The 24,896-nt window shown below is 42.8% G+C and overlaps 1 protein-coding gene and 1 long non-coding RNA gene across 2 annotated transcripts in view; one reads left to right on the plus strand and one right to left on the minus strand.

Annotated features, from left to right (window-relative positions):
* LRPPRC (leucine rich pentatricopeptide repeat containing) overlaps window positions 1–24,835 on the minus strand; it is a 163,965-nt gene extending 139,130 nt beyond the window's left edge. The window contains exons 1-2 of the mRNA XM_032774992.2: window positions 24,667–24,835; window positions 7,593–7,798 (exon numbers count right to left, since the gene is read on the minus strand). Coding sequence (XP_032630883.1) covers window positions 7,593–7,798; window positions 24,667–24,797 — 337 coding nt within the window. The 5' untranslated portion in view covers window positions 24,798–24,835. The remainder of the gene's footprint in view (window positions 1–7,592; window positions 7,799–24,666) is intronic.
* LOC142046610 (uncharacterized) overlaps window positions 1–24,896 on the plus strand; it is a 404,232-nt gene that overhangs the window by 65,821 nt on the left and 313,515 nt on the right. The gene's annotated exons all lie outside the window — the stretch shown is intronic.

Genomic DNA, 24,896 nt, shown 5'->3' on the forward strand with positions numbered 1-24,896 from the left:
ACAGTAACCCTCAATCTAGGGTCCCCTCTTGAGAACCCCACACTATCCTAACCTTGCCTCAGTATATGGCTACCGCAGTCACATCTAGCCCCATCCCCTGGGCAGACTGCAGTCATCAGCCTACTCATCACTGCAAGGAGGGTTTGCTGCTGCCTTGGCCTACCCCTGGGCTGCTCTGCACCCAGTACCTATTAGCCAATGCTAGGCTGCAGCCTGGGTTTCCAGGCTGGAGCTCCCCAGCTCCTCAACCTTTCCCCACCCTGCTTCATTCAGTACCCTTATCCAGCTTCCTGCAGCCAGGCCCATTCTCTACAGCTAGAGAGAGTGTGTTTGGGCTTTTGGCTCACGCCCTTATAGGGCCAGCTCGGCCTGATTGGGGCATGGCCCAAGCTAGCTACTTTCCCCAATCAGCCAGGCTTTTTGCCCCACCACAGCCTCCTGGGCTTTTTAAGCCTTCAGTGCAGGACAGGGACCCCCCTGCTACAAGCAGATTAATTGACAGATTCAAACTGGTTTTAGTTTGTCTGTGTAATAAGTTCCCCATTGCTAATATCTTTAAGATTGCATTATTTGTCCTGCAACATCAAAGATACTCCTTTGAAAGAAGAATAGCTTGAGTTATGTGCATGAATGATGGAGCCACTCGTTTACACTTGAATTGCGCTGTGGCAGTTTGCCCAGATTTTAAAAAGAATAGACTAGGATTGAAACTAGTCAAGGTTGAACCAATGTCAGACATTCTCCATCTGGGGTTGCGTTGGTGCATTATCTTTCTTCTCCTGTTTGATTTATGCCTCTTTCTCTTTCTTTGTCTTCTGTCTCTCTCTTCCAGTTCACATTCTGCTTTATTAATATTGACTTTCATCTCATTTTCCTTTCTCCTCACCTCTTCCATTCCCCTTCTACCTGTCTTGATTCTCGTCCTCTTTCCTACCTGTGAAAGCTTGTCTGCATTAGGTTCATTCTCATAGACATTGTTGCAGTCGTAGTGATGTAGCACTTGTACCATGGACACTTTTTTAAAAAATCTCTCAACGGTGTAGTTAAGACTCCATTCATCTAAAGGGATTTTTCTTATGCTGCAAGGGATTATTTGTTTTACCTTTGTATTATTTTATCTATTTTATACTTCCTTTTTTTTACAGTTCCTGTGCATAGTTTATGGGACTAATTTACATTATAAGCCTTATGACATTTTGTGAGTTGCATGAGTAGCTCAAGATTTGGTTATTCTTCACAGTGTCGAGTAGTGGCCTGCTTCTGTTTGACAGTAAGGCGAGTCTCATCTTATGTGCATTTAACATGCGCGAATTCAGCTTGGCGCAGTCCAAAACAAAAAAGAGAAAATAACATTTAATACTGTACCTGTAGTGCGGGCAATTCCATGTGCCATTACACTCAATGTAATTGACTAATGCGATTTTCGCTTACTCGCTGACAGCAGAATGTAACCCCAGCATGAGAGAATCATTGAATACAAATCATAATATAACCCATGCACACAAAAAACCAGCCATCATGAACAGCATTATTCTTCTCCTAATGTGATATTCTATATCTGATGCTCTAATGCAGACTATTTTCTGTCACAGGAGTATCCATCTGATGTAAGAGGCCTCTCTGTTAAGTTGGTACACTAGGAAAGGGTATAGTAATCTGCTTTAAAGTAGGTAGACTTTTCAAAGGACGTGAAGATTTCTTGTAAAATAGTTGCAGTTTGTTTGCTTGTAAAGTCCTGAGTGCACTGTAACCCTTCCTCTCTTAATCCTTCTCTTGCAGGGTCCTCTACAACCCCCTACGTGGTCGCCGCCCAAGAAGCCAACGTGTAGTAATTTTCTCTGTACCCAGGGGCTGATATTAGAGTCGGAGGAACTCTAGAGGTGAGATCTTGTCACAGCTCCTTTCCCAAACTGTAGACTGATGTAGAGAGTAATCACTATATTCATATAGATATACTTGATAACCTTGTTAACAAGATAACTCCGTTTGGACAAATGGTGCGAGGTGATGAAAAACCAAGTGTTAGTTTCTCAGGATATATGGTTGTCAGTGTTGGTATGGATCATAGATTCATAGACCTGACTGAAGGGACCTCGAGAGGTCATCGAGTCCAGTCCCTGCCCTCATGGCAGGACCAATACTGTCAGACCATCTCTGATAGACTTTATCTAACTACTCTTAATATCTCCAAGATGGAGATCACAACTCCGAGGCAAATTTATCCAGTTTAACTACCCTGACAGTTAAGAACTTTTTACTAATGTCCAAACCTAATCTCCCTTGCTGCAGTTTAAGCCCATTGCTTCTTGTTCTATCATTAGAGGCTAAGGTGAACAGTTTTTCTCCTCCCCCTGATGACACCCTTTTAATACCTGAAACTGCTATCATGTCCCCTCTCTCTTCTCTTTCCAACTAAGTAAACCCAATTCTTTCAGCTTCTTCGAGTCATGTTCTCAAGACCTTTAATCATTCTTGTTGCTTCTCTGGACCCTCTCCAATTTCTCCACATCTTTCTTGAAATGCGGTGCCCAGAACTGGACACATACTCCAGTTGAGGCCTAACCAGCGCAGAGTAGAGCGAAGAATGCTTCTGTGTCTTGCTCACACACACCTGTTAATGCATCCCAGATCACATTGCCTTTTTTGCAACAGTATCACACTGTTGACTCATATTAGCTGTGGTCGCATGATCCCTAGATTCTTTCTGCCACTCCTTCCTACACAGTCTTCTTCTGTATGTGTGAAACTGATTGTTCCTTCCTAAGTGGAGCACTTGCATTGTCTTGATTGAACTTCATCCGGTTACCAGCCATTTCTCAATTTGTCCAGATCATTTTGAATTTGACCCTGTCCTCCAAGCAGTTGCAATCCCTCCAGTTGTATCGTCCGCAAACTTAATAAGCGACTTTCTATGCCACATCTAAGTCGTTGATGAAGATATGAACATCCGGTCAAAAACAGACCCCTGCGGAACCACTTTGTACCTTCCAGCAGGATTGGGAGCCATTTAATAACTACTCTTGAGTACGTTACCCAGCCAGTTCTGCACCCACCTTATAGTAGCCCCATCTAAATGTATTGCCTAGTTTTTCGATAGGATTCATGCGAGATGCGTATCAATGCCTTATCTAAAGTCTAGGTATACACATCCACCGCTTCTCCCTTAGCACAAGACTCGTATCCTATCAAAGAAAGCTGTCAGATTGGTTTGATACGATTTGTTTTTACAAATCCATGCTGCTTCCCTGTCACTTACCACCTTCCAAGTGTTTGCAGATGATTCTTTAATTACTTTGCTCCATTATCTTCTTGGCACAGAAGTTAAACTAATGTGCAGTTCTGGTTGTTTTTATTTCCCTTTTATAGATGGGCACTGTATTTGCCCTTTTCCAGTCTTCTGGAATCTCTCCAGTCTGCCATGACTTCCCAAAATATTACTAGAGGCTCGGCCTGGTCTACACACGTGTTTAAACCAATTTTTAGCAGCGTAAACAATTTAACACTGTACCCATCACACTACAATGCCCTTTATATCGATATAAAGGCACTTTAAATCGGTTTCTGTACTCCTCCCCAACGAGAGAGTAGCGTAAAATATATTACCATACGGATTAGGGTTAGTGGCCACAAATCAACGGTATTGGTCTCCGGTGAATCCCACAATGCACCACTGTGACCACTCTTGGACAGCAATCTGAACTCAGATGCAGTGGCCAGGTAAACGGAAGCCCCGCGAACTTCTGAATTTAATTTCCTGTTTGCCCCGCTGAGCTCTGATCAGCAGGTGGCGATGCAGTCCAAATCCAAAAGAGCTCCAGCATGGACATACGGAGAGACTGGATCTGATCGCTGTATGGGAGGCAAATCTGTTCTATCAGAGCTCCGTTACAGAAGACGAAATGCCAAAGCGTGTTTGAAAAAAATCTCAGGCTACCAGTGTGCGTGACAGCGAAGGAAGCCAAAGAATCAATGGATGCTCATGAGGAGGGAGGGGGTACTGAGACTCCAGCTATCCAAGCCACAGCAGTCTCCGAAAAATTATTTACATTCTTGCTGAGCTCCAATGCCTGTAGGTTCAAACACATTGTCGAGCGTGGTTCAGGTATAGCTCAACAATTTACTCCTCCCACTACGTGAAAGAAAAGGGAAAGAAACGTTTCTTGACTTCTTTCAATGTCACCCTAAGTCTACTGATGCTGCTGGGTAGACGCGATGGCTGCGGCAGTGGAGAGCAGTATCGCTCTGCTCCTCTCCTTCATGGTGGCATGGTGCAGTAGAACTGCTAGCTGTCCTTGTCATCAGCCCATGAGGCTCCTGGCTGGCCTCAGGTGCAGGACTGGCCGGGGCTGGGTAAAATAGGAATGATTCCCGCTCTTCCAGTAGATGTACACGAACGGCTGGTACCGTCCTCATCATCGCAACTGGGGGTGAGCTCCACAGCCCCTCCTCTTCCTTGTGTAAAGAAAGATTCGTGTAACTGCCTGACTCTTCATAGCAACGAGAGGCTGTCCTCCCTCATTTTATCTCACGTAACAAGTCACTGTTTCTTATTCCTGCTCTTTATAATTCATGACACAAATGAGGAGGGACACTGCATAATAGCCAGGAATTTGGGAGGCAGGGAAGTAACAGGTGGGGTTGTTGCCGGGCACTCCAATGATGGCATGCAGCTCTCATTCTCAGGTCTGACATGGAGCAGCTGTGCTCTCCGATACACTGGTCTCTAGTATTACTTGCCCCAATATTCCTAGGCAGGACTGAATTCTATTTAGAAACATAAAGGAGGATTGACTCGGCGATTCATTCCAGTATTTGCCTTTTGCGCCCCGCCGACTCAGCCAGGGCACACTGATAGCAGCAGACAGTACAGACGGACAGATACCAGATTCAATCTTACCTGCCAATTTATAATGCAGACAGCGGTACAGAAATGACTGATAACCGTCCTCTCATTCCATGCAAAAGCAATGAATGTGCTGTTAACCATGGGGCAGCACCCCAGGTAAAAGGGTACTGGGTCCAGGGAGGGACACAGGGGCCAGAAGACAGGCAGAACACTGGCCTACAGAGGGCGCTCCGGAGCTGGAACCGAGCTAATTCCCAGGCGTCACCAGCAGGAGGCGCTGCAGAGGCAAGTCCGCTTCTCTACACTGCTCATTAGTATAACCCAGGGGTAGGCAACCTATGGCACAGGTGCCGAAGGCGGCATGCAAGCTGATTTTCAGTGGCAGTCACATTACCTGGGTCCTGGCCACCAGTCCGGGGGGCTCTGTATTTTAATTTCATTTTAAATGAAGCTTCTTAAACATTTTAAAAGCCTTATTTACTTTACATACAACAGTTTAATTATATATTATTGACTTATAGAAAGAGACCTTCTAAAACATTAAAATGTATTACTGGCATGCGAAACCTTAAATTAGAGTGAATAAATGAAGATTCGGCACACCACCTCTGAAAGATTGGTTATACCAGGGATCAGCAATCAATGATCAAAAAGGAATAACTTCTGCTTGAGTCTGAGGACTTAAAACCCTTGACTGAAAAACAGTACTCTTCTAGTGGGGAAGATCTTTCTTGATAAGGCTGCTCTGACCCTAACCTTGAATGAATAATAGGCTGGAGCCTGTTCAAGAAGAATCAAGAAGGATTCCGCATTCACTTCAATTGAGAGGACTGGACCCTACAGAAACCAACGATAATATCTGAGTTTTTGACAGAACTGAAAGGGACGACTCCTAAACTGGCCACAGCCACGTAATTACTGCAATAACATGACTTTTCAAGAAGAGAGGGGACACCCAGAGAAAAGACAAAATTAAAGCTCAGATAAAAAAAAAAAATACTAAAAAAGATACCTCAAAAATATGAGAGAAGGAAAAGAACTGAGCCCCTAGGTATGTTAACAGTTATCTGCAAAACCATGCATGTTCAATATCCTCAAAAACTTCCTGTGGGAGCATTCAACAGTGAAATCAGTTTAACTTTAAAATAAAATAAAACCCACTTTTGGGAAAGGAGGATGAAGAAAACTTTTGAAACTTAACTTGTTTGGAGCATTCACCACATAAATAATCTAGTTACAGGGGAATCTGGGATAATCTCTCTCTTTTTCCTTTTCAGCTCACCTTCAGTAATAACCAGCATCTTAAAAATACAGTGTCGTTCCTTATAGCTACAATTTTTACATGTGCTGTATAAAGAAAAAAAGACAATCCCTGTTCCAGTTTTATAACCAAGCTTAGATATGACACAGTGAAAGACAAAGAGAAATATAGCTTGTTGCTCTGATGTAAGTAAAATAGTACAGGCAACTCATTAGGAGATGATAAAAGCACACTGAACATCAGCCTGAACTAGCACCAGATTTTTCTGCAACCCTGTTCTACCACAGTAGTGGAAGAGTGAAGGTTTGGTGCTTTATCATCGTCACTGGTCTCTTACATACAAGTTAATACAGTAACTCCTCACTTAACGTTGTAGTTATGTTCCTGACAAATGCGACTTTAAGCAAAATGATGTTAAGCGAATCCAATTTCCCCATAAGAATTAATGTAAATAAGGGGGTTAGGTTACAGGGAAATTTTTTTCATCAGACAAAAAACTATATTCTCTCTCTCGATAGATAAGATACACACACACACAATACATTTTAAACAAACAATTTAATACTGTTCACAGCTATCATGATTGTGAAGCTTGGTTCAGGTAGTAAAGTTAGAGGGTGGGATATTTCTCAGGGAATGCCTTGCTGCTAAATGATCAACTACCATTCGACTGAGCCCTCAAGGGTTAACACGTTGTTAATGTAGCCTCTCCTCAAGGCAACATGAACAGGAGGGAGGGGAGACAGCATAGCAGACAGACAGACACAGACCGTGTGTGTGGGGGGGGAGAGAGAGAGAGAAACGCACACTTCCCCCTTAAGTAAGCTGACCCACTCTTAAGTGCATTGTTTTTTTATGTGGCTCAGGAAGATGAGACAGCAGCTGCTGCCCCAGGCTCTCTCCGTCCCTGTCCCCACTCTGCTCTATATAGAGAAGAAGGGGTAAGCAGGGTGTAGGAGTGGGAGAGGGGGACACCCTGACATCCCCCTCCCCCCCGCAAAGCAAGCAGGAGGCTCAGGAAGAAGCTCCAAGGCAGAGGGCAGGATCAGCACATGGCAGTGGGGGTAGGGATAGCTGCAATTGCTAGCCTGCTGGCAGCTGCTGCACAGGGGACTTAGGGGTGCGGGGAGCTGATGGGGGGCTGCTGGTCCACCCTGGTTCCAAGCCCCCACCAGCTAGCTGCAACAGGCTGCTCTTCCTGCAAGCAGCGGACAAAGCAAGCGGCTGCCAGACGTTAGAAGGGAGCATTGTAAAACTTTAAATGAGCATGTTCCCTAACTGATCAGTAACCAGAACGACTAAGTGAGGAGTTACTGTAAAGCTAAACTTCCGCAATTGCCTGTAAGTTTTTGAGCCAAGGTGTGCGGTAGGTTTAGTAACACCCAAAAAACAAAACCAACAAATCAGTTTCATTTATGTCCTTTCATTTTGATAAAAACTGTAAAATGAAATGTCAAATTAGCATACAATGAAAAGCAGATTTACCTGTTCTGCACATGTCATGGAAGATTCTTAGTAGAAGAGTTCTAGTAATGCGGCCAGTTCTTCTGACAGAGCTATCCAGTTTATTTAAGGCCCAGTCAAAATGCTGTGCTTGCTTATTTTGAACACTCAAAACAGGTTCTTCTTGAACTTTCCCCTTCTGATGAGGTGCAATTGCAAAGAGCCTTGCTTGGTAGATCAGATGTGTGCTAAACAAAAAACAAAAGCCAGTTATGGCTGTTAATGAGCAAAGGATCTATTGACACAACATTTTGTGGAAGGAGGTTTTTAATTCCCCTATACCAACATCCCTCACTCCACCCAAAAAAAGCCAAAACCTTTTACAGGTCTGTCGCATCTTATGCTGTGGTTACGTTCCGCAGTCTGCGCATAAAGCGAAAATCACGTATAGTCAAAATTACATTGAGTGTAATGGCGGGCGGAATCGCCCTCACTACAGGTACAGTATTAAAATTGTTATTTCTCTCTTTTTTGTTTTTGCCAACTGCGTAAAGTTGAAATCACGCATTTTAATTGTGCCTAAGATGCGACAGACCTGTACAGATGACATTCAATGCTGATTTAAACCAATGCAGGCAACTCAGATTACTGTATCGTTGCGGGAAGGGGGGGGGAGAAGTAAACTAAGAAATGTATAAAATTGTATATTTCTCATATTGTCAAATGTTTGCTTATTTGGGGCATCAGGCTAAACTGATAATAGCTTTGCCTAAAAATGGTTCACATGGTATTTTTGTAAAACAAACAAGTTTTGAAGCAAGGAATATGATTTCCCCATGAAGAGGTGTAGATAACTCTTCTGAAGAGCAATAAATGAGACAGCGAGCAACAATCATTTTTATAACCAGTTTAAAGTATTAACAAAGAGGGCTGAACAATGTAAAGATTATAAACTTAGAAGATATTTTTTCATCTTATAAAATTACACTATTACATCAGAGATAAATGGATATAAAAGACTTACTATGCTGTTTTAAAACACATTGTAGCAACCAACAAAGATTTTTAAAAATTTATTTCCACAGCATTAAGGACTAGGAAAATATGACAACTATAAAATTCTTCATAAAATTTCTTAACTGTTAGAAATTCTTGTTCTGGAATCAGAATGGTCCACACAGAGTTAATCAGGAACAGCTATTATGCTTTAAATTCACACCCTACCTTAATCCACACCAACTTTCCAGTGTAGATAAACCCTGAATTATCGTTAGGGCCTTACCAATTTCATAGCCATGAAAAACATGTCACAGACTGATAAATCTGGTCTTGTGTGCTTTTACCCTATAGCGCACAGACATCACAAGGAAGACCACCGTTTCTCAAAGTGGGGGTCCTGACCCAAAAGGGAGTTGCAGGGGGGTCGCAAGGTTATTTTCGGGGAGTCGCGGTATTACCACTTTTACTTCTGTGCTGCCTTCAGAACTGAGGGCCCAGGCACCCAGCTCTGAAGGCAGCACCCCACTAGCTGCAGTGCAGAAATAAGGGTGGCAATATCATGTCATCCTTACTTCTGCATTGCTGCTGGCGGCGGCTCTGCCTCCAGAGCTGGGCTTCTGGCCAGCAGCCGCCACCCTCCAGCTGCCCTGCTCTGAAGGCAGAGCCGCTGCCAGCAGAAGCACAAGAGTAAGGATAGCAGTACCGCATCTCCTCCCCAAAATAACCTTGCAACCCCACACATGTAATTATAGGGGTCCTGACCCAAAAAGGACAACACCATGAAACTTCAGATTTAAACAACTGGAATCATGAAGTTTACTATTTTTAAAAAACTATGACCGTGGAGTTGATCAAAATGGACTGTGAATTTGGTAGGGCCCTAATTAAATTGTGTGGTCCACAGTCACTATACAGACAAAAGTATGCACTGAACTGTACTCAGCAGGTCCTCATTGTGTGCATATGTTTTCTGAAGCATGTGCTGAAGTCATTCTTGCAGCTACCCATATTGGCCCAGATCATCCTCTTCTGGGTTCTTTGCATAGAGGGAAAAAACAGATTCTGCATACTGAGAGAAGAAGGGCTCACTGGCATCTACAACTCTGGCCGCTCCCTCTAAACCCTGCAAAACATATTCTTGAGTCGAGTGATAATTGGGCAGGCCAGGCACACCAAGAACTTTAGGTGAAAGAGGCAACACAGACAGAGGTGCAATATCTTTTCTGATGTGCCCCTCCACAAAGAGATCTTGGTGGCAACCTGAAAGAGACTTTGGAAGGCCAGCTTGATTGTAAACAACATTTTAAGAGCAAGGGACAGTACAGTTCCACCAGGTCTGTGGTCATTCTCCATGAAAATTCCACCCAACAAAAGGGATAGTGTGAGGAATCTCTGAGGAATCCCTCTTGAGCACCCACCTCCAGATTTTTTCACAGGCGGGATTATTTAATACTACAAATTGGAGTGGAGGCAGGGGGAAGGAAAGACTGTCAAAAAAGTGTTTACTTTTAAATCCACACAGAAAAACAATTTTTAAATTCATCAGTGTTTGGGAGGTAAAGCTCTTAAAGTTGTCCTCTACCACCAGACTGCACAGTTTTATACAGTTGATTAGGCCACAATGCAATTAGTGCTATATCAATTCACACCATCTTAGTAATGACGTTTGCATACAGTCAAAAGAAATATCTGAAATCAATTCTTTTGAGCTAAAAGGAAAAAAGGTCCTATGCATTTGTGACCATATATAGATTTCACTGATTTAAAACTAACTAAAGTCAGTAGAGTTTGAGAGAAATAAGATTGCAAAATATTTTCAGAGTTAAGACAAGAGGAATAACAGTACAATAAAGCTTTTTGTTGTTGTTGTTGTTTTGGTTTTATTTGTTGGTTTGTTATTTCAACCCTTAACATGACTAATCATCCTAGGAGCTGTTTTCTGCCCAGGCAGCTTATTTATCAGTGACCTATTTGCCAGACAACAATTATAATCCATTACATTTTTATTCTCACCCTAGCTCTTTTCCATATCTACCTGTACATAAGGACACAAACAACAAAGGAAAATGGTATGCACTAGTAGCTTGGAATGCTACTTGAAAGTCTGACACACTACTTCAAGTCAAGGTTGATATCATGAGTGACCATACTCTTCACAAGCAGCGACACACAAGTATACTATCATCCTAATGCACATGGATTTATGCTTGCAACTTCCACTAGCATTAATGGACACAGCTGTGCCATTACAGCTGTGATGCTAAAAGGCGTGCCGCCTAGCTGTTGTTTGTCAGTGGGAGACAGCTCTCCTGCTGACAAAAAAACTTCCACTCCCAATGAGCGGCAGCCGCTTTGTTGGCAGGAGAGCACTCCTGCCAACACAGAGCTGTTCACCCCGGCACTTTTCGTAAACGTTTGTTGTTCGAGCATGTGGTTTTTTAGTACCCCAAACAACAAAAGTTTTACTGATGAAGTTCAAGGGTAGACAAAGCCTATGTCTCTGTTCCTCGATATAAGGACATAAATCTTAGTTTCAATTCTAATAAAATCCGGTCATCATTCTGCAAGGATACTGACCTAACAGTACATACACTGAAAAGTTAAATACATTAACTCCTATGCCAGACAGCTCATCCATGCCTGCAAATATTTTGTATCCACATTTCATAGCTACAATTGATATGAGTGGTCCCCAAACTTCTCGTGGTCACACTCCCTCCCGCGAGAGCTGGGGGTCAGAAGCCAGGGGAGAGGGGAAAATGTGGACAGGGACAAGGGTACTGCAGCTGGGGCCAGGCATGGGACCGGAAGTCAGGGCAATGGCTGGGAGTGGAGCAGGGCTGGGTGGCACTCCCACCCCAACCCCCTGAACAGGGCTGCGCCCCAGAGTTTAGAGACCTCTGGTTTATACACTGCCTTTGCAAACAAACAATTTTATCAAGGATCCTTGCATTTAAAATGCAGCTAGCACTTTAAAGCTTCTATAGCATCAAGGAAGATTAAACTTGACACATCTGCAGTAGAATTTTGCATACTACCAACTGTCAAATTCAGAACTCAGATCTGCCATAAAATGAAGTATATCATTTGTTACTAAACTATCCTTGCTCAAAATTTAGCCTGGTGGTCCATTTTTTAAAAAGGGGAAAAGTCAAGACTTGGCACAAGTCTGACCTAATATAAAGCAGAATACTTTGCTTCTGTAGTCAGGAAGAAAGCAATCAGTACATTTGGCTGACACACACAGGCTTATAAACATTGCAAAAAATCAAAGTATTTACTGACAGCCATGTTCAGACATTAACTCATCAATTTAAAAAATTGCACAACTTTAAACAGTTTAGTCAGCAGAGGACTAGAAACCATTACTCCTCAGGGAATTTTGTGTCACTGCGTGTGTACAGAATTCATGGCCCCCACCAATTTCTTTGCTTACCCACAGAAAAATGACTTCTGACAGGGAAGCAAAGGGAAGCTGAAAGAGCGGCCATGTGCTCACTCCCTGGCAGAGCAGACTCGTCGGTTTGGGCACTCAGAGCAGCTAGTACAGATGTAAATCACCGCCTGGGGAGGGGAGGGACCTGGGTGGGTGGGTGTGTGCGTGTGAGAGAAAGAGAGACTGTCCCTTTCGCTCGCTATTGCGGAACACTCAGCATGGAGGGGCAGGGCTTTGGGGTATTTCTGAAGAGGAGGCGTGAGACAGGCTCTGTTCCCTCAGGCAGAGGAGAATGTAGCAGCCTTCCTGCTTAGTGAATTCCCACAGGAGTATTAAACAGTATAAAATTTTAAAGCTTCTTTACATTGTCAGAGTGATGTAAACAAGCCTTATTGTAAAGGACAGCATGTCCTTATAAATGCTTATGGCGCATCAGTGATTAGAACTGGTCTAAATTTTTGGACTGAAAAAATGTCCTATCAAAATGTGCTCCATGAACTATTTGCTACTGACCTTTTTGGAGATGGTCAGCAGCCAGTATAAATTGTGAATTTGAGTCCTCAGCCCTCACTTGCTCTTCAGTTGCTTATGATGTAACCCTGAACATATAGCTGCATATTACTTGTTGACTAATAATTAGAAGGGTCAATACTAGCTACATTACTATTACCCAGGAGTTTGGGGATTTCCTCTAATGCTCCCCACTCCTGTTCTACATCCAGTGTATTATAGTTTAAATAAATTACCAGAATAACTGAAACTAGCTGAATTAGACTGCATTAATTTTGACAACAAAATATGCAGAATTTTGCAAAATACTGTTCACCGAATTTTTAAAATTTTTGTGCAGAACTTTAAAATTTTTGGCACAGAATTTCCCAGGAGTAACCCATTCACCTCAGATAAAATATTCTTACACTGGACTAACTATATCAGTTTTGTTTTTGTTTTTTAAATTATTGCATTTGAGATCATAGAAAGAGGAACAGTAACATAGGAATCAGAGTCTGTCAAATGTTATCACAGATAAATAAAATTAAAATTCACTAAATTATAAACAACACACTACACAGGAAAGTTTAGTTTGATCTTTTTACAAGTTAATATTTAGCACACTGATTACAAATTCTTAATAAACCTTCCTTCTAGGGCTGTCAATCACAGTTAACTCAAGTGATTAACTCAAAACAAATTAATTTTTAAATCTACTTAATCGTGATTAATCACAGTTGTAATCACACAGTATAATAGAATACTAATTTAAATTTATTATAAATATTTTTGAATTTTTCTACATTTTCAAATATATTGATTTCAATACAGAACACAAAATATTCAGCGCTCACTTTATATTATTTTGATAAATACTTGCACTGTAAAAAAGAAACAAAATAGCATTTTTCAATTCACCTTATACAAGTACTGTAGTGCAACCTCATTATGGTGAAAGTGCAACTTACAAATCCATATTTTTGTTATATAACTGCACTCAAAAACAAAACAATGTAAAATTTTAGAACCTAGGGATCCACTCAACCCTACTTCTTGTTTAGCCAATTGCTAAGACAAACAAGTTTGTTTACATTTATGGAAGATAATGCTGCCTGCTTCTTATTTACAATGTCACTTGAAAGTGAGAACAGGTGTTTGTATGGCACCATTGTAGCTGGTATTTACATTCCAGATATGCTAAACATTCCTGTGCCCCTTCATTCTTCAGCCACCTTTCCAGAGGACATGCTTCCATGCTGATGATGCTCGTTGAAAAACTCTTGATTAAATTTGTGACCGAACTCCTTGGGGGAGAATAGTATGTCTACAACTCTGTGTTTTACCCGCATTCTGCCATATATTTCATGTTACAGCAGTCTTCAATGACAACTCAACACATGCTGTTCAATTTAAGAACACTTTCACCACAATTTAACAAAATGTAAAGAAGGTACCAATGTGAGATTTCTAAAGTTAACTACAGCACTTGACCCAAGGTTTAAGAAAATAAGGTGCCTTCCAAAATTTGAAAGGGACAAGGTGTGGAAGCTGTTGGAAGTCTTAAAAGAGCAACACTCGGATGCAGAAACTACAAACCCCGAACCAACAAAAAAGAAAATCAACCTTCTGTTGGTGGCATCTGATGCAGATGAAGAAAATGAATGTGCGTCACTCTGCACTGCTTTGGATTGTTATCGAACAGAACCCATCATCAGCATGTAAGCATGTCCTCTGGAATGGTGGTCAAATCATGCAGGGGTATACAAATGTTTAGCATATCTGGCACGAAAATACCTTGCAACTCCATCTACAACAGTGCCATGCAAACAATAAAGAGATTGCACTACAGTACTTGCATGAGGTGAATTGAAAAATACTATTTCTTTTATCTTTTTTACTGTGCCAATATTTGTAATCAAATATAATATAAAATGAGCACTGTACACTTCGTATTCTGTGTTGTAACTGAAATCAACTGACATCCAAAAATACTTAAATTGTATTCTATTAACAGTGTGATTAAATCTGTGATTAACCGTGATTTTTTAAAAATCTTGTAATTAACTGCGATTCATTTTTTTTAAATCACTAGATAGCCCTACTTCCTGTACACCCAACTAATCTTCATTATAAATATCAATACATAATGCCAATAAGATAGAAATATGATAATGTGAAACTCAAACCTAAGTGGGACATTAGGGGTTCAGCCAGAACTAAGATAAGCGTTTTCCACACACTACAGAGATGTGCCCCTGGAGGGAGGTTTGTATTTCACTTAGATAAGGCAGTATACTACCTGCAAAGAGAGCAATTTTATATTCTTTATTATGGATTGAGATGCTGTAAATTTCAGGCAGAATATCTGAAAGCTACTACAAGTTTTGTTCAGTTACCGATGACAACCCAACACATGCTGTTCAAAGTGCTGGGGACAAAATGACAAAGGACATCATTATTCCTGTAAAAGAACAAAGTCTCTGATAAGATGACATGAAAATAAAAAAAGGACATAATAGTAGGACAGTTTAGTGCCGACTATACATTAAAGTATGAAATTAAGTTTCTCTAGTAATATTAAAACAATCATACTGAACGCCTTCTCTCCATCTAATGCTAGCAGGCTACTTTTATCCTTTGGTTTAAAGAAATATTAGTGTTCCACCTATTATGATTTGTGTCCCTTCCTGGGACAGAGCCAAATTGGTGTGAACTGGTAGTAACTAAACCAATACCTTGACTAGACAAAGGATATTGATCAGTACCTTCTATGGTCGTCTTGATTTTTAATCATTTGTACATACAGTTATGCTGGCCTCCAAAACTGGAACTGGCCAATTTTCCCCATTCAAGGAAATAATAATAGAAGATTTTGAAGGATTTAACGCACTAAGCTCCTGAAAAAGATATACAGAACTTCTTTCGAAAGCCATCCAGACCTAGAGATTTTTCACTTGAAAGGGTTTCTTAGTGTTTTGAACTTTCATGTTATCTAACTTACAACCATATTTGCTTTCTACAGTAATGTGCAATTTTTAAGTTCTCCAAAAAAGTATACATTTGCACTATAAAAGGAGTTGCTGAGGGTTACAGTTTTTTGTAGACCTAAAATGGTTCTCTTGATTCACCATCAGTTTATTCTATAATAATTGCAGGGAATGAGTGGGATGGGGTATTTTTGAAAGCATATGGCTACATTTATTTCAAATACCACTACTGGGTGGGTGAGAGGGACATGTTTGTCCTAGATTTGATAAAAGTGTAACTTGTCAACATTAACTTATTCAGCTTGAACTTTTCAGATGCACTATTACCGGTTTTTTCCTATAATTCTCATAACTGCTCTACAGCATACAATAGGTGCATTAGTGTACACACCTTCAATTAAAATGCTTGAAAAGGTAGAAATTAGTTTTCTTCCAAAGTATTTTTCCACCAATCTGACCCTATCACCACCCCTACTCCTATGAATCCTTCAATAGTTCTGTCTCTTAATATAAAAATACAAGATTCTCATCTGCAAGACCCTCTGCAGTCCTGCTGCCTTCAAAATGTTTGCTCTCTTGTTCTCTTTCCCTAGTCGCCCTTTTTTTATGCTCCCTTGGCTTCTCTTTACTTCAGTTTTGGCTGCATGCCTCTTTCGTGCTGTCACATATGCTTGGAACAGCTTTGGTAACCTACACCATGAGGAACCTACTATTCTCCTCCACATTTCTGCTAAAATGCAGAACTCTTTTGCCTCTCTTCTTCAAGAAACCCCACATCCTCCTTCCTGAATGTTGGCCTAGCCTTGTTTTATGTTTGCCTCCCATAAAATATAAGCACTTCCATACAAGAAGTGTGTGTCATTGAGGTTTATAAAGCTCTTTGGAAAGTAATGGCACTTTTTCTTAAAAATAAAATACTAAAGCTAATGGAATTAGCATCCATTCCTGCATTAAGAGTTGTATTCAATCTGCCAACCCAAAAAGACATTTTTAATTAACTACAGAAAACCAAACATTGTACCCCTTGACATTACTGTAAGTACTAGCGTTTAGCCAAATGGTTCACGAATACAATTAAATTTCAAGTGTTGAGTATATACTTCAATTAGAACAAAAATTCTACTGAACTGTATTATAATTGGCAATCTTGTCAATATGAAATCCCAGTAAATAGTTACTGTTGGCATTCACTTACAACCATAGCTACATAATTTATAGATACAACTTAAATACGGAAGTACAAGAAAATACCAGTAAAGAAAATGGAAATTATTTATTTATATTATAGTTGCAGTTGAAGACTATATTCAGGATTGAAACCTCATTGTGGGCATTACATAAAGATAAAATGGCCCCTGTCACAGCACAATTTACAAAGTAAAATTGAGACAATGTAAAAAAATAGTCTGTGTTTTGCCAATACTGGCTTTTGCTATATATTGGCTGGGAAAAAGGAAATCACAATGTATTTGCCATACACTGAATGTGAAATTGTTTCTTTGTACTTGCTTAGTGTGCATCCTGGGATTAATCCACTCTCCAGTCATTTCTCATGGAAAAAGAGCACTGAATCCAATACAAGTTTTGCATGCAGAAGGAGAGCAAGATCAGTCCTCCAAGATGGTGAACACTATTGATCCAAGTCTCTAGACCAGGGATCGGCAACCGTTGGCACGCAGCCTGTCAGGGAAATCCGTTGGCAGACAGGGATGGTTTGTTTACCTGCAGCATTCGCCGGTTTGGCAGACTGCAGCTCCCACTGGCCGAGGGAGCTGTGGGAAGCGGCAGCCAGTACATCCCTCAGCCCACGCCACTTTTGGCAGTCCGCATTTCCCTGATGAGGTTGCTGATCCGTGCTCTAGACATTCAAATAATCTTGGAAAGAAAGCTGCACTATAGGCACTTTTTTGTAACCATTTCATACAAGTAGTGGAGTAAGCTGCTTGGACCATTCTGATGTCAGCTTGAAGACAAAAAAACAGCACCAGGAAAATTGATTCCTTTATCAATGGTCAATGCCTCCTCTGAATGCCAACACTCAAACAAGCACTAATTAGGGCCTTCTTCAAGAACACCCCACAAACCACCCCTTGATAACCCTACCAACCACCACAGTCATAAACCTTCCCCATTTATGTTTTGCTTTACAGAGCTTATATCACAATACCAGCTAGGTACTTGTTTATAGAATTTAAGACACATTTTAAGAAAAAGCAGCAAAGAGTCCTGTGGCACCTTACAGACGTATTGGAGCATGAGGTTTTGTGGGTGAATACCCACTTTTTCGGATTCACCCATGAAAGCTCATGCTCCAATACGTCTGTTAGTCTATCATGTGCCATAGAACTCTTCATTGCTTTTCCTTAAAATGTGTCTTACAGATCTAGACTAACATGGCTACCCCTCTGATACTTTACGGAAAAGGTCATTTAAACGGTCACAACGGTGCCGCTCCAGTTGTATCTTGTTTCATGTGTAGGTATAGAACATAGACTGCATTAGTACCTTTCCATTGTCAGCAGATCAACAGTAAAGTCATCAAGGATGGATACTTATTTTATTATATGAATCAACAGTTTGACAGTGGACCATGAGGCATTGTTTACACTCTGACAGGCTCTGGCAGGAATGGATGAGATTGTTTCAGTGGCACTGTTCCTTTCATTGAAAGATTTTATGTAACCGCTTGTTCATTCCTTACAACCTTATGTGGTCTCACAAGATTCCATTATATCACCACTCCTGGTCAGTGCACATGTGAGGCTATTAGAGTAGAGTGCTAATTCTTTGGGATCACACAGCCATTAGCATGCTTATAAAGTCTAGTAATGCTGGTTCCCAGGAAGAAGAAACTAGAGAAATTGACAGGGATTTGTGACTACTCCATCTAGTGCTGGAGTGCATCTACCTCTTACCAAAGTGGCTTGCAAATCTGGACTCCCAGTCAGTCATACTGGCTCATTCTGCTTCCCCAACACCCACCTCCCCAACAATCTGAAGTCGGCCTGAAGGCTCTCTTTTTCCATGATTCAGATTTTGCCAGTCATCCACACCTGGCACCTGTAGGTAGTTTTTTCCCTTTCTAGTGTTTATATGGTGCCCAGACACTGTAGTAATGAGAATCTTAGAAATGCATGAATTAAGGGACGTTTAAGGCAACATGCGAATTTTAAATTGTTGTCATAGGCTAAGATGTTATATAGCATGTTATTCTTTTAAAAAGTTCAAAAAGCTTATGAGAGAAAAGAAGTAATCTCTTCTATGCCCCTGCTAGTGCAGAATATTGCTTACTGTGTGTCTGCTAGACCTATATCCTATCTTTAGCTATCCCAAGCAATACAGTTGCATTAATATTCTTTGGAATATATTCCATACTATACTAGATCTCCTTGTGAGGTTACTGCGAGTTTAAATTAAAGACTTAGGACCCAAACAAGTTTAAGATGAGTACTCGTCACCAATGTAGTATAAAACTACACAATTTTCTTACCAAAAGAGGCCATTTCCAAAAGTTAAGGCTTGTACAGTACGCAACCCAAGCATGAGCTATGCCTTAGCTCAAAAATAATCCAGAGCATTGCCAAAGATGTAAGAACATTTATGAACCTAAATGGCCCCTCAGTTTTACACCTTTGCTCTTGTACCTTACATATATATGTGTATATATGCTGGGAATGCTGAATGCCTCTACAACAGTGACAATAAGGAAATAAACATTTCAGCAGAAATGCAGACATTTGTTTCAGGACATGAAGTCATGTGGCAACTAATGATCCATTAAATGAAAAGCTAAATAGAGGATTCCACAATCCAAGTGACTGAATTTAGCCAATCAAGAAGTAAACACAACAAAAGGAATAATACATTTCTAAATGGCTTGTCAGTTTATTTTTTTCCAACTTCAGTTTAGTTTTTCATTTCAGATAGTTTTTCATACAAAAAAATAGTAACACAACAACTTAGTACTACACATATTATACATATATATATTCATCTTTGCTGTGGGGGGGAGAAGAGACTGGGGACTTGGACTGTTCAGCTTGGAAAAGAGATAACTAAGGGGGATATGATAGAGATTTATAAAATCATGAATGATGTGGAGAAAGTAAATAAAGAAGTGTTAGTTATTCCTCATAACAAGAACTAGGGGTCATCAATGAAATTAATAATCAGCAGGTTTAACACAGTTCAAAACAAGAACTAAATAAACTCATGGTCCATCAAAGGTTATTATGCAGGATGGTCAGGGATGATGTGGTTGAGGTAGAAGTAGCCATCGCTAAGAAGTGCCTCTGAATATTCCAGAGAAGTATGATTTTAATGTGATTATGCCTATGTTTATACAACAACATAAAAACAGCCATACTGAGTCAGACCATTCATCTATCCAGTTCAGTATCCTGTCTTACAACAGTGGCCAGTGCCAAATGCTTCAGAGGTAATGAACAGAACAGGGCAATTATCAAGTTATCCATCCCCAGGTGTCCTGTCCTAGTTTCTGGCAGTGAGAGCCTTAGAGACACCCAGCATCCCTGACCATCTTCGCTAATAGCCATTGGTGGAACTATCCTCCTTGAACTTGTCTCTCTCACCCCCTCTCCAATCCAGTTACACTTTTGGCCTTCACAACATGCCCTGGCAACAAGTTCCACAGGCTACCTATGCACTGTGTGAAGTAGTACTTCCTTATGTTTGTTTTAAACCTGCTACCTATAAATTTCACTGGGTGAGCATTGGTTCTTGTGTTATGTGAACAAGTAAATAACACTTCTTTATTTACTTTCTCCACATTCATGATTTTATAGATTTCTGTCATATCTCCCTGTTGGGACTTGGAGATGGTTTCTATGAGCCATCGCTAAAGCTGACTTCAGGCAGTTGGATGAGAGAGATGGCAGCTGCACAAACACTGTCATCAGTAGCATTACGGTGCTCTCCCCCCACCACAACACACTGGTCTGGGTCCTCCGTGAGTTTCACAAAGGCCATCCCTGAGCAGCCGTAAGAAATATAATGCCCAATCCATGCCTTTTAAGGAAATAAAACAAGGAAGCTTTCAATTCCACTAAAGAGTTTACAATTCCGAAGTCTTTGCCACAATGAGAGGACCAGACATACTTTAGCCTTCACCTCATGTTTCCAGCTCAACGCTCTACAAACTCAAAAAAACTGGATCTGACTGGAAAGTGATCAGACTGATCCTGTGCCTAAAACAGAATCAAAGAAGGAAACTTGTGAATGGATCCCTTTCCCCCACTTCTTAAATGGTCAAAGAGTCTGTAGATGGTACATTATTCCTTGCCACTGATAAAACCTAGAAGAAAGTGTTGTTTTGCTAATAAACTCCTGTGTTGAAACTACGTTTCGTAGTGACTGACACCACCCAACACCATTAGATATAGCTCTGTTTACCTGTGCAAAGCTGCTCCCCTTCTTGACTAAAATAATTGAGGCCAACTTAAGGAAAGCTACTCTTCCCATACAAGAGAGAAAACTGCAGTTCCCCTCAACTTTTAATAGAGATTCAGCCCACAGATCCTGCTGAGCACAACATACTGAGATCAAAGTTTCTATGGACTATTTATATCAGCACTGGAACCTGCTGATGTCCAAAGCTGTACCTTTGTAGCAGAGAAAATGGCTTGTTTGCTGCCTAATAGAAAAAAAATCAAAATGTCTAGAAGTTGCAAAATTAATTACTTTCTGATGCAAAAAGTTATTTTCTAATGCAAGTGCAACATTATGCATGGGTCTCATGGAGGCATGAGAATATGAATGTGCCTTACTGAACAGCCACATGAGAACAGTACCTTGTCTTGCATCTCTTGTTTTCCCCATTCAGTACTCATTTATGATCATTTGTAGTGTTATATACCGAAAACTCTTAAGGGATGCATCTGTAAACCACATCCTCAAAGGGACTTGGCTGTTGTCATGCATATCCTTTAGGCACCTTGCACCCAGTGGAATCCACAGCCCTGTAATGGGAATCTTGGCTCCCTATACAATGCACGACAAGAGTTAGGTACCAAAAAACATGCTCCACAAAAGCCAGCATGCTAACTGCCGAGCTGCCTAAGCAAGGCAATGGGAAATGCTGAGAAAAGGGGTGTGGCTTACGGCCCATCCCACAGGGAGTTAGGCACCTAACTCTGGTTGGAATTCCCAGTCATTAACCCTCTTCTGCAGGTCAGCACCAGTGTTCCCTATTTTTTCCCACCCACATGCAGAATGAATTTGGTTACGTGCACCAATATGGAGGTGATGTTTGACACATCACCTCCATATTGATGCACATAACAAAATTCATGTGGTGGACGTGGGGCCGAGGGGTTCAGAGTGTGGGAGGGGGCTCAGGGCCGGGTGCAGGGGTGAGTGCTTTGGCTGGGGGTGTAGGCCTGTTATGAGAGGCTAGGGACTGGGGGAAAGGGTTGGGGAACAAATAGATATAAACTGGACACTAGGAAATTTAGACTTGAAATTAGATGAAGGTTTCTAACCATTAGGGGAGTGAAGTTCTGGAACAGGGGAGTAGTGGGGGCAAAAGATATCTGGCTTCAAGACGAAGCTTGATAAGTTTATGGAGGGAATGGTATGATGGGATAGCCTAATTTTGGCAATTAATTTGGCAACTGATCTTTGATTATCAGCAGGTAAGTATGCCCAGTGGTCTGTGATGGGATGTTACACAGGGTGGGATTTGAGTTACTACAGAGAATTCTTTCCTGGGTGCTGACTGGTAGGTTTGCCCACATGCTCAGGGTTTAACTGATTGCCATATTTGGGGTCAGGAAGGAATTTTCCTCCAGGACAGATTGGCAGAGACCCTGGAGGTTTTTCGCCTTCCTCTGCAGCATGGGGCACGGGTCACTTGCTGGAACATTCTTTGCAGCTTGAGGTCTTCAAACCACAATTTGGGGACTTCTAACTCAGACATAGGTTAGGGGTTTGTTATAGGAGTGGGTGGGTGAGATTCTGTGGCCTGCATTGGTGAGTGCTCCGGCTGGGGGTGTGGGCCGGTGATGAGGGGTTCAGGGCTGGAGCCGGGAATGAGGGGTTCAGGGCTGGGGCAGAAGATTGGGGTGGGAGGATAAGGGCTCTGGCGTGAGGCTGGGGATGAAGGCTTGGGGTGCAAGCTACCCCAGGGCTACGGTGTGGAGAGAGGACTCCTCCCAGATCTCTCTCCCCACAACAGCACCTGAGCTGGGGAGGAGAGAGGTGACTCTCCCCACAGCAACAGCTCCACGGCTGGGGCAATGGGATGGGTGCCTCTCCCCCCAGGCAGGTCCAAGGTTGGGCTGGGACAGAGGATTGGGCGTGGGGGTGAGACCTCCGGCTGGGGGTGTGGGCCAGCAATATGGGGCTCGGGCAGAGGGTTGGAGTGGGAGGGTGAGGGCTCCATCTGGGGGTGCAGACTCTGGGGCTGGGCCAGCAATGAAGGGTTTGGGGTTCAGGTGCCCCAGGTTACAGTGGGGAGAGAAGACTCCCCTCCCCTGTCCACAGCAGGTCCAGGGCAGGGCTACAGCTGAGCAAGGGGCACCTCTCCCCAGGCCGGTCCAGAACTGGGCTGGGGCCAGGGTGCCTCTCCCCCTGGCTGCAGCAGGTCCGAGGTTGGGGGAGAGTCATCTCTCCCCACCACATCCCTGCTGCGTAGCTCAGAGGGAATTTATGTCAGCACCTTAGTCATCTGTTGCCAGAAACACCAGAGGGCAAAGTGGCAGCACCCACATAGCCTTTAGCTCAGTGATTAGGGTACTCAACCAGGATTCTCCTCTCTTTGTGATGAGATTTGATTTTCCCATCTCTCAGATGAATACCCTAACCACTGGACCAGAGTCACACATGCTCTCTCTAGCCAATATATATTTAATCAGTCATACAAAATGGAACAGCTCCAACAAGAAAGATTGAGAGAGCCACATCAGAATACTCTAAATCCCAGAGACTGGGATACCTATCTGTAAGGGTAGACCCCTAAATTCAAATCCCTTTGCATACCAAAAAGAGGGAGGTCTGGACTCAGTTCCCCCAACATCCCAGTGGAGTGTCCTAACCATTAGGCTAAAAATGGTAAGGGGACCACCCTCTTACCAACCATTTTGCATGGGATTAGGCATGCTCAGAACCCCTCCTGTAGGGAAGACCTCACTGAGGCCCCACTGGAACTTACATGAGAGAGTTCCCAGGCATCTAGATTGAGATGGCTGCATGCATGCTCACCAGCACAAACTTGGGCACCTTGAGGGCTTTATCAGTGGAAATTTAAGGGCTTCAGGCACCTCCAATGAAAGATGGAGGCTGAACTGGGGTTTGGCAGGTATGTAGTACCTAAATGTTGACTTAGGCACCTAACTCCTTTTGTGAATCTAGTTCTGTCTCTCTACTTGTTTCTGTATGGTACCTACATTTTAGTGTGCTCAGAAAAATAATGAAAGTTGAACTAGGATAAGTGACCATCCCACCAAGCAGTGGAACCTGGAACTACTCCAAGGGAATTAGAATATTCCCAAGAGAATCAGAACAGAGGAAATGTGGTCTTATGGTTAAGAATGAAAAAGGGGAAAGCCAACTTGGGTTCTATTCCTAGCCCTGACCTGCTGCATGACCTTGGACGAATCACTTCACCTCTCCCTGCCAGCTTTCCCTTTGTCAGGCTATAAATAAGCTCTTTGGTAGGGAAGCTGCCCCCTTCTCTGTGCAGCGCCCAGCACAACAAAGCCGTATCTCGGGGGCCCTACAACTGCTACTGTAAGAAGAAGTGAGCTGCGCCAGCAACAACAGACCTAGTTTACTGTCCGCGTGGGACAAGCCAAGCTGCCCTAATCAGGCCCGCGGGTCATAAGCTTGGCTCTGACGAAGAGGTCACCATGCAACCCGTGGCCAGTCCCTCCGTCCTTGACCAGCTCTTTACAACCACAAAGGGGCTTGCGGGGGCTCGGGGAACCCCAGGCGGCAGCGCCCATGCGGGGGGAGACAAGGGCTGCCCTCCCCGAAAAAAATGGACAAGGAGCGGGCGCAGGGGCTCGAGAGCGCTGCCCGAGAGAAGGGGCTGGGCTGCCGCAGGGCCCGGCGTGGAGGGAACCGCGGTCGCGGTCCCAAGGCCCAGGGATGGGTAGAGAAGTGGGCAGAGCTGCAGGTCTGACCGGGCCCACGCGCTCCCCTCCAGGCGCCCCCGCGGGCCGCGCCGAGCCCGGGCACTCACCTGCCAGGGGCTCCCACCAACCCTGCGGCGCGGAGCGCGGGGCGGTGGGCAGCGACTCCCCGCGGCAGCCGCAGAAGGAGATGGGAGCAAAGAGGCCGGAGCCGGCAGGCCCAGCTCAACAGCGCAGCCATTATCCTCACACACGCAGCGGACCGGAGGGGCACGTGACCAGTCCAGACTCAACCACGCTGAGCCGGAGATGGGGGGGATGGAAAAGGGCACGCCCCTCG

Source organism: Chelonoidis abingdonii, chromosome 3 (genome assembly GCF_003597395.2).
Source record: "Chelonoidis abingdonii isolate Lonesome George chromosome 3, CheloAbing_2.0, whole genome shotgun sequence".
Taxonomy (NCBI): Eukaryota; Metazoa; Chordata; order Testudines; family Testudinidae; genus Chelonoidis; species Chelonoidis abingdonii.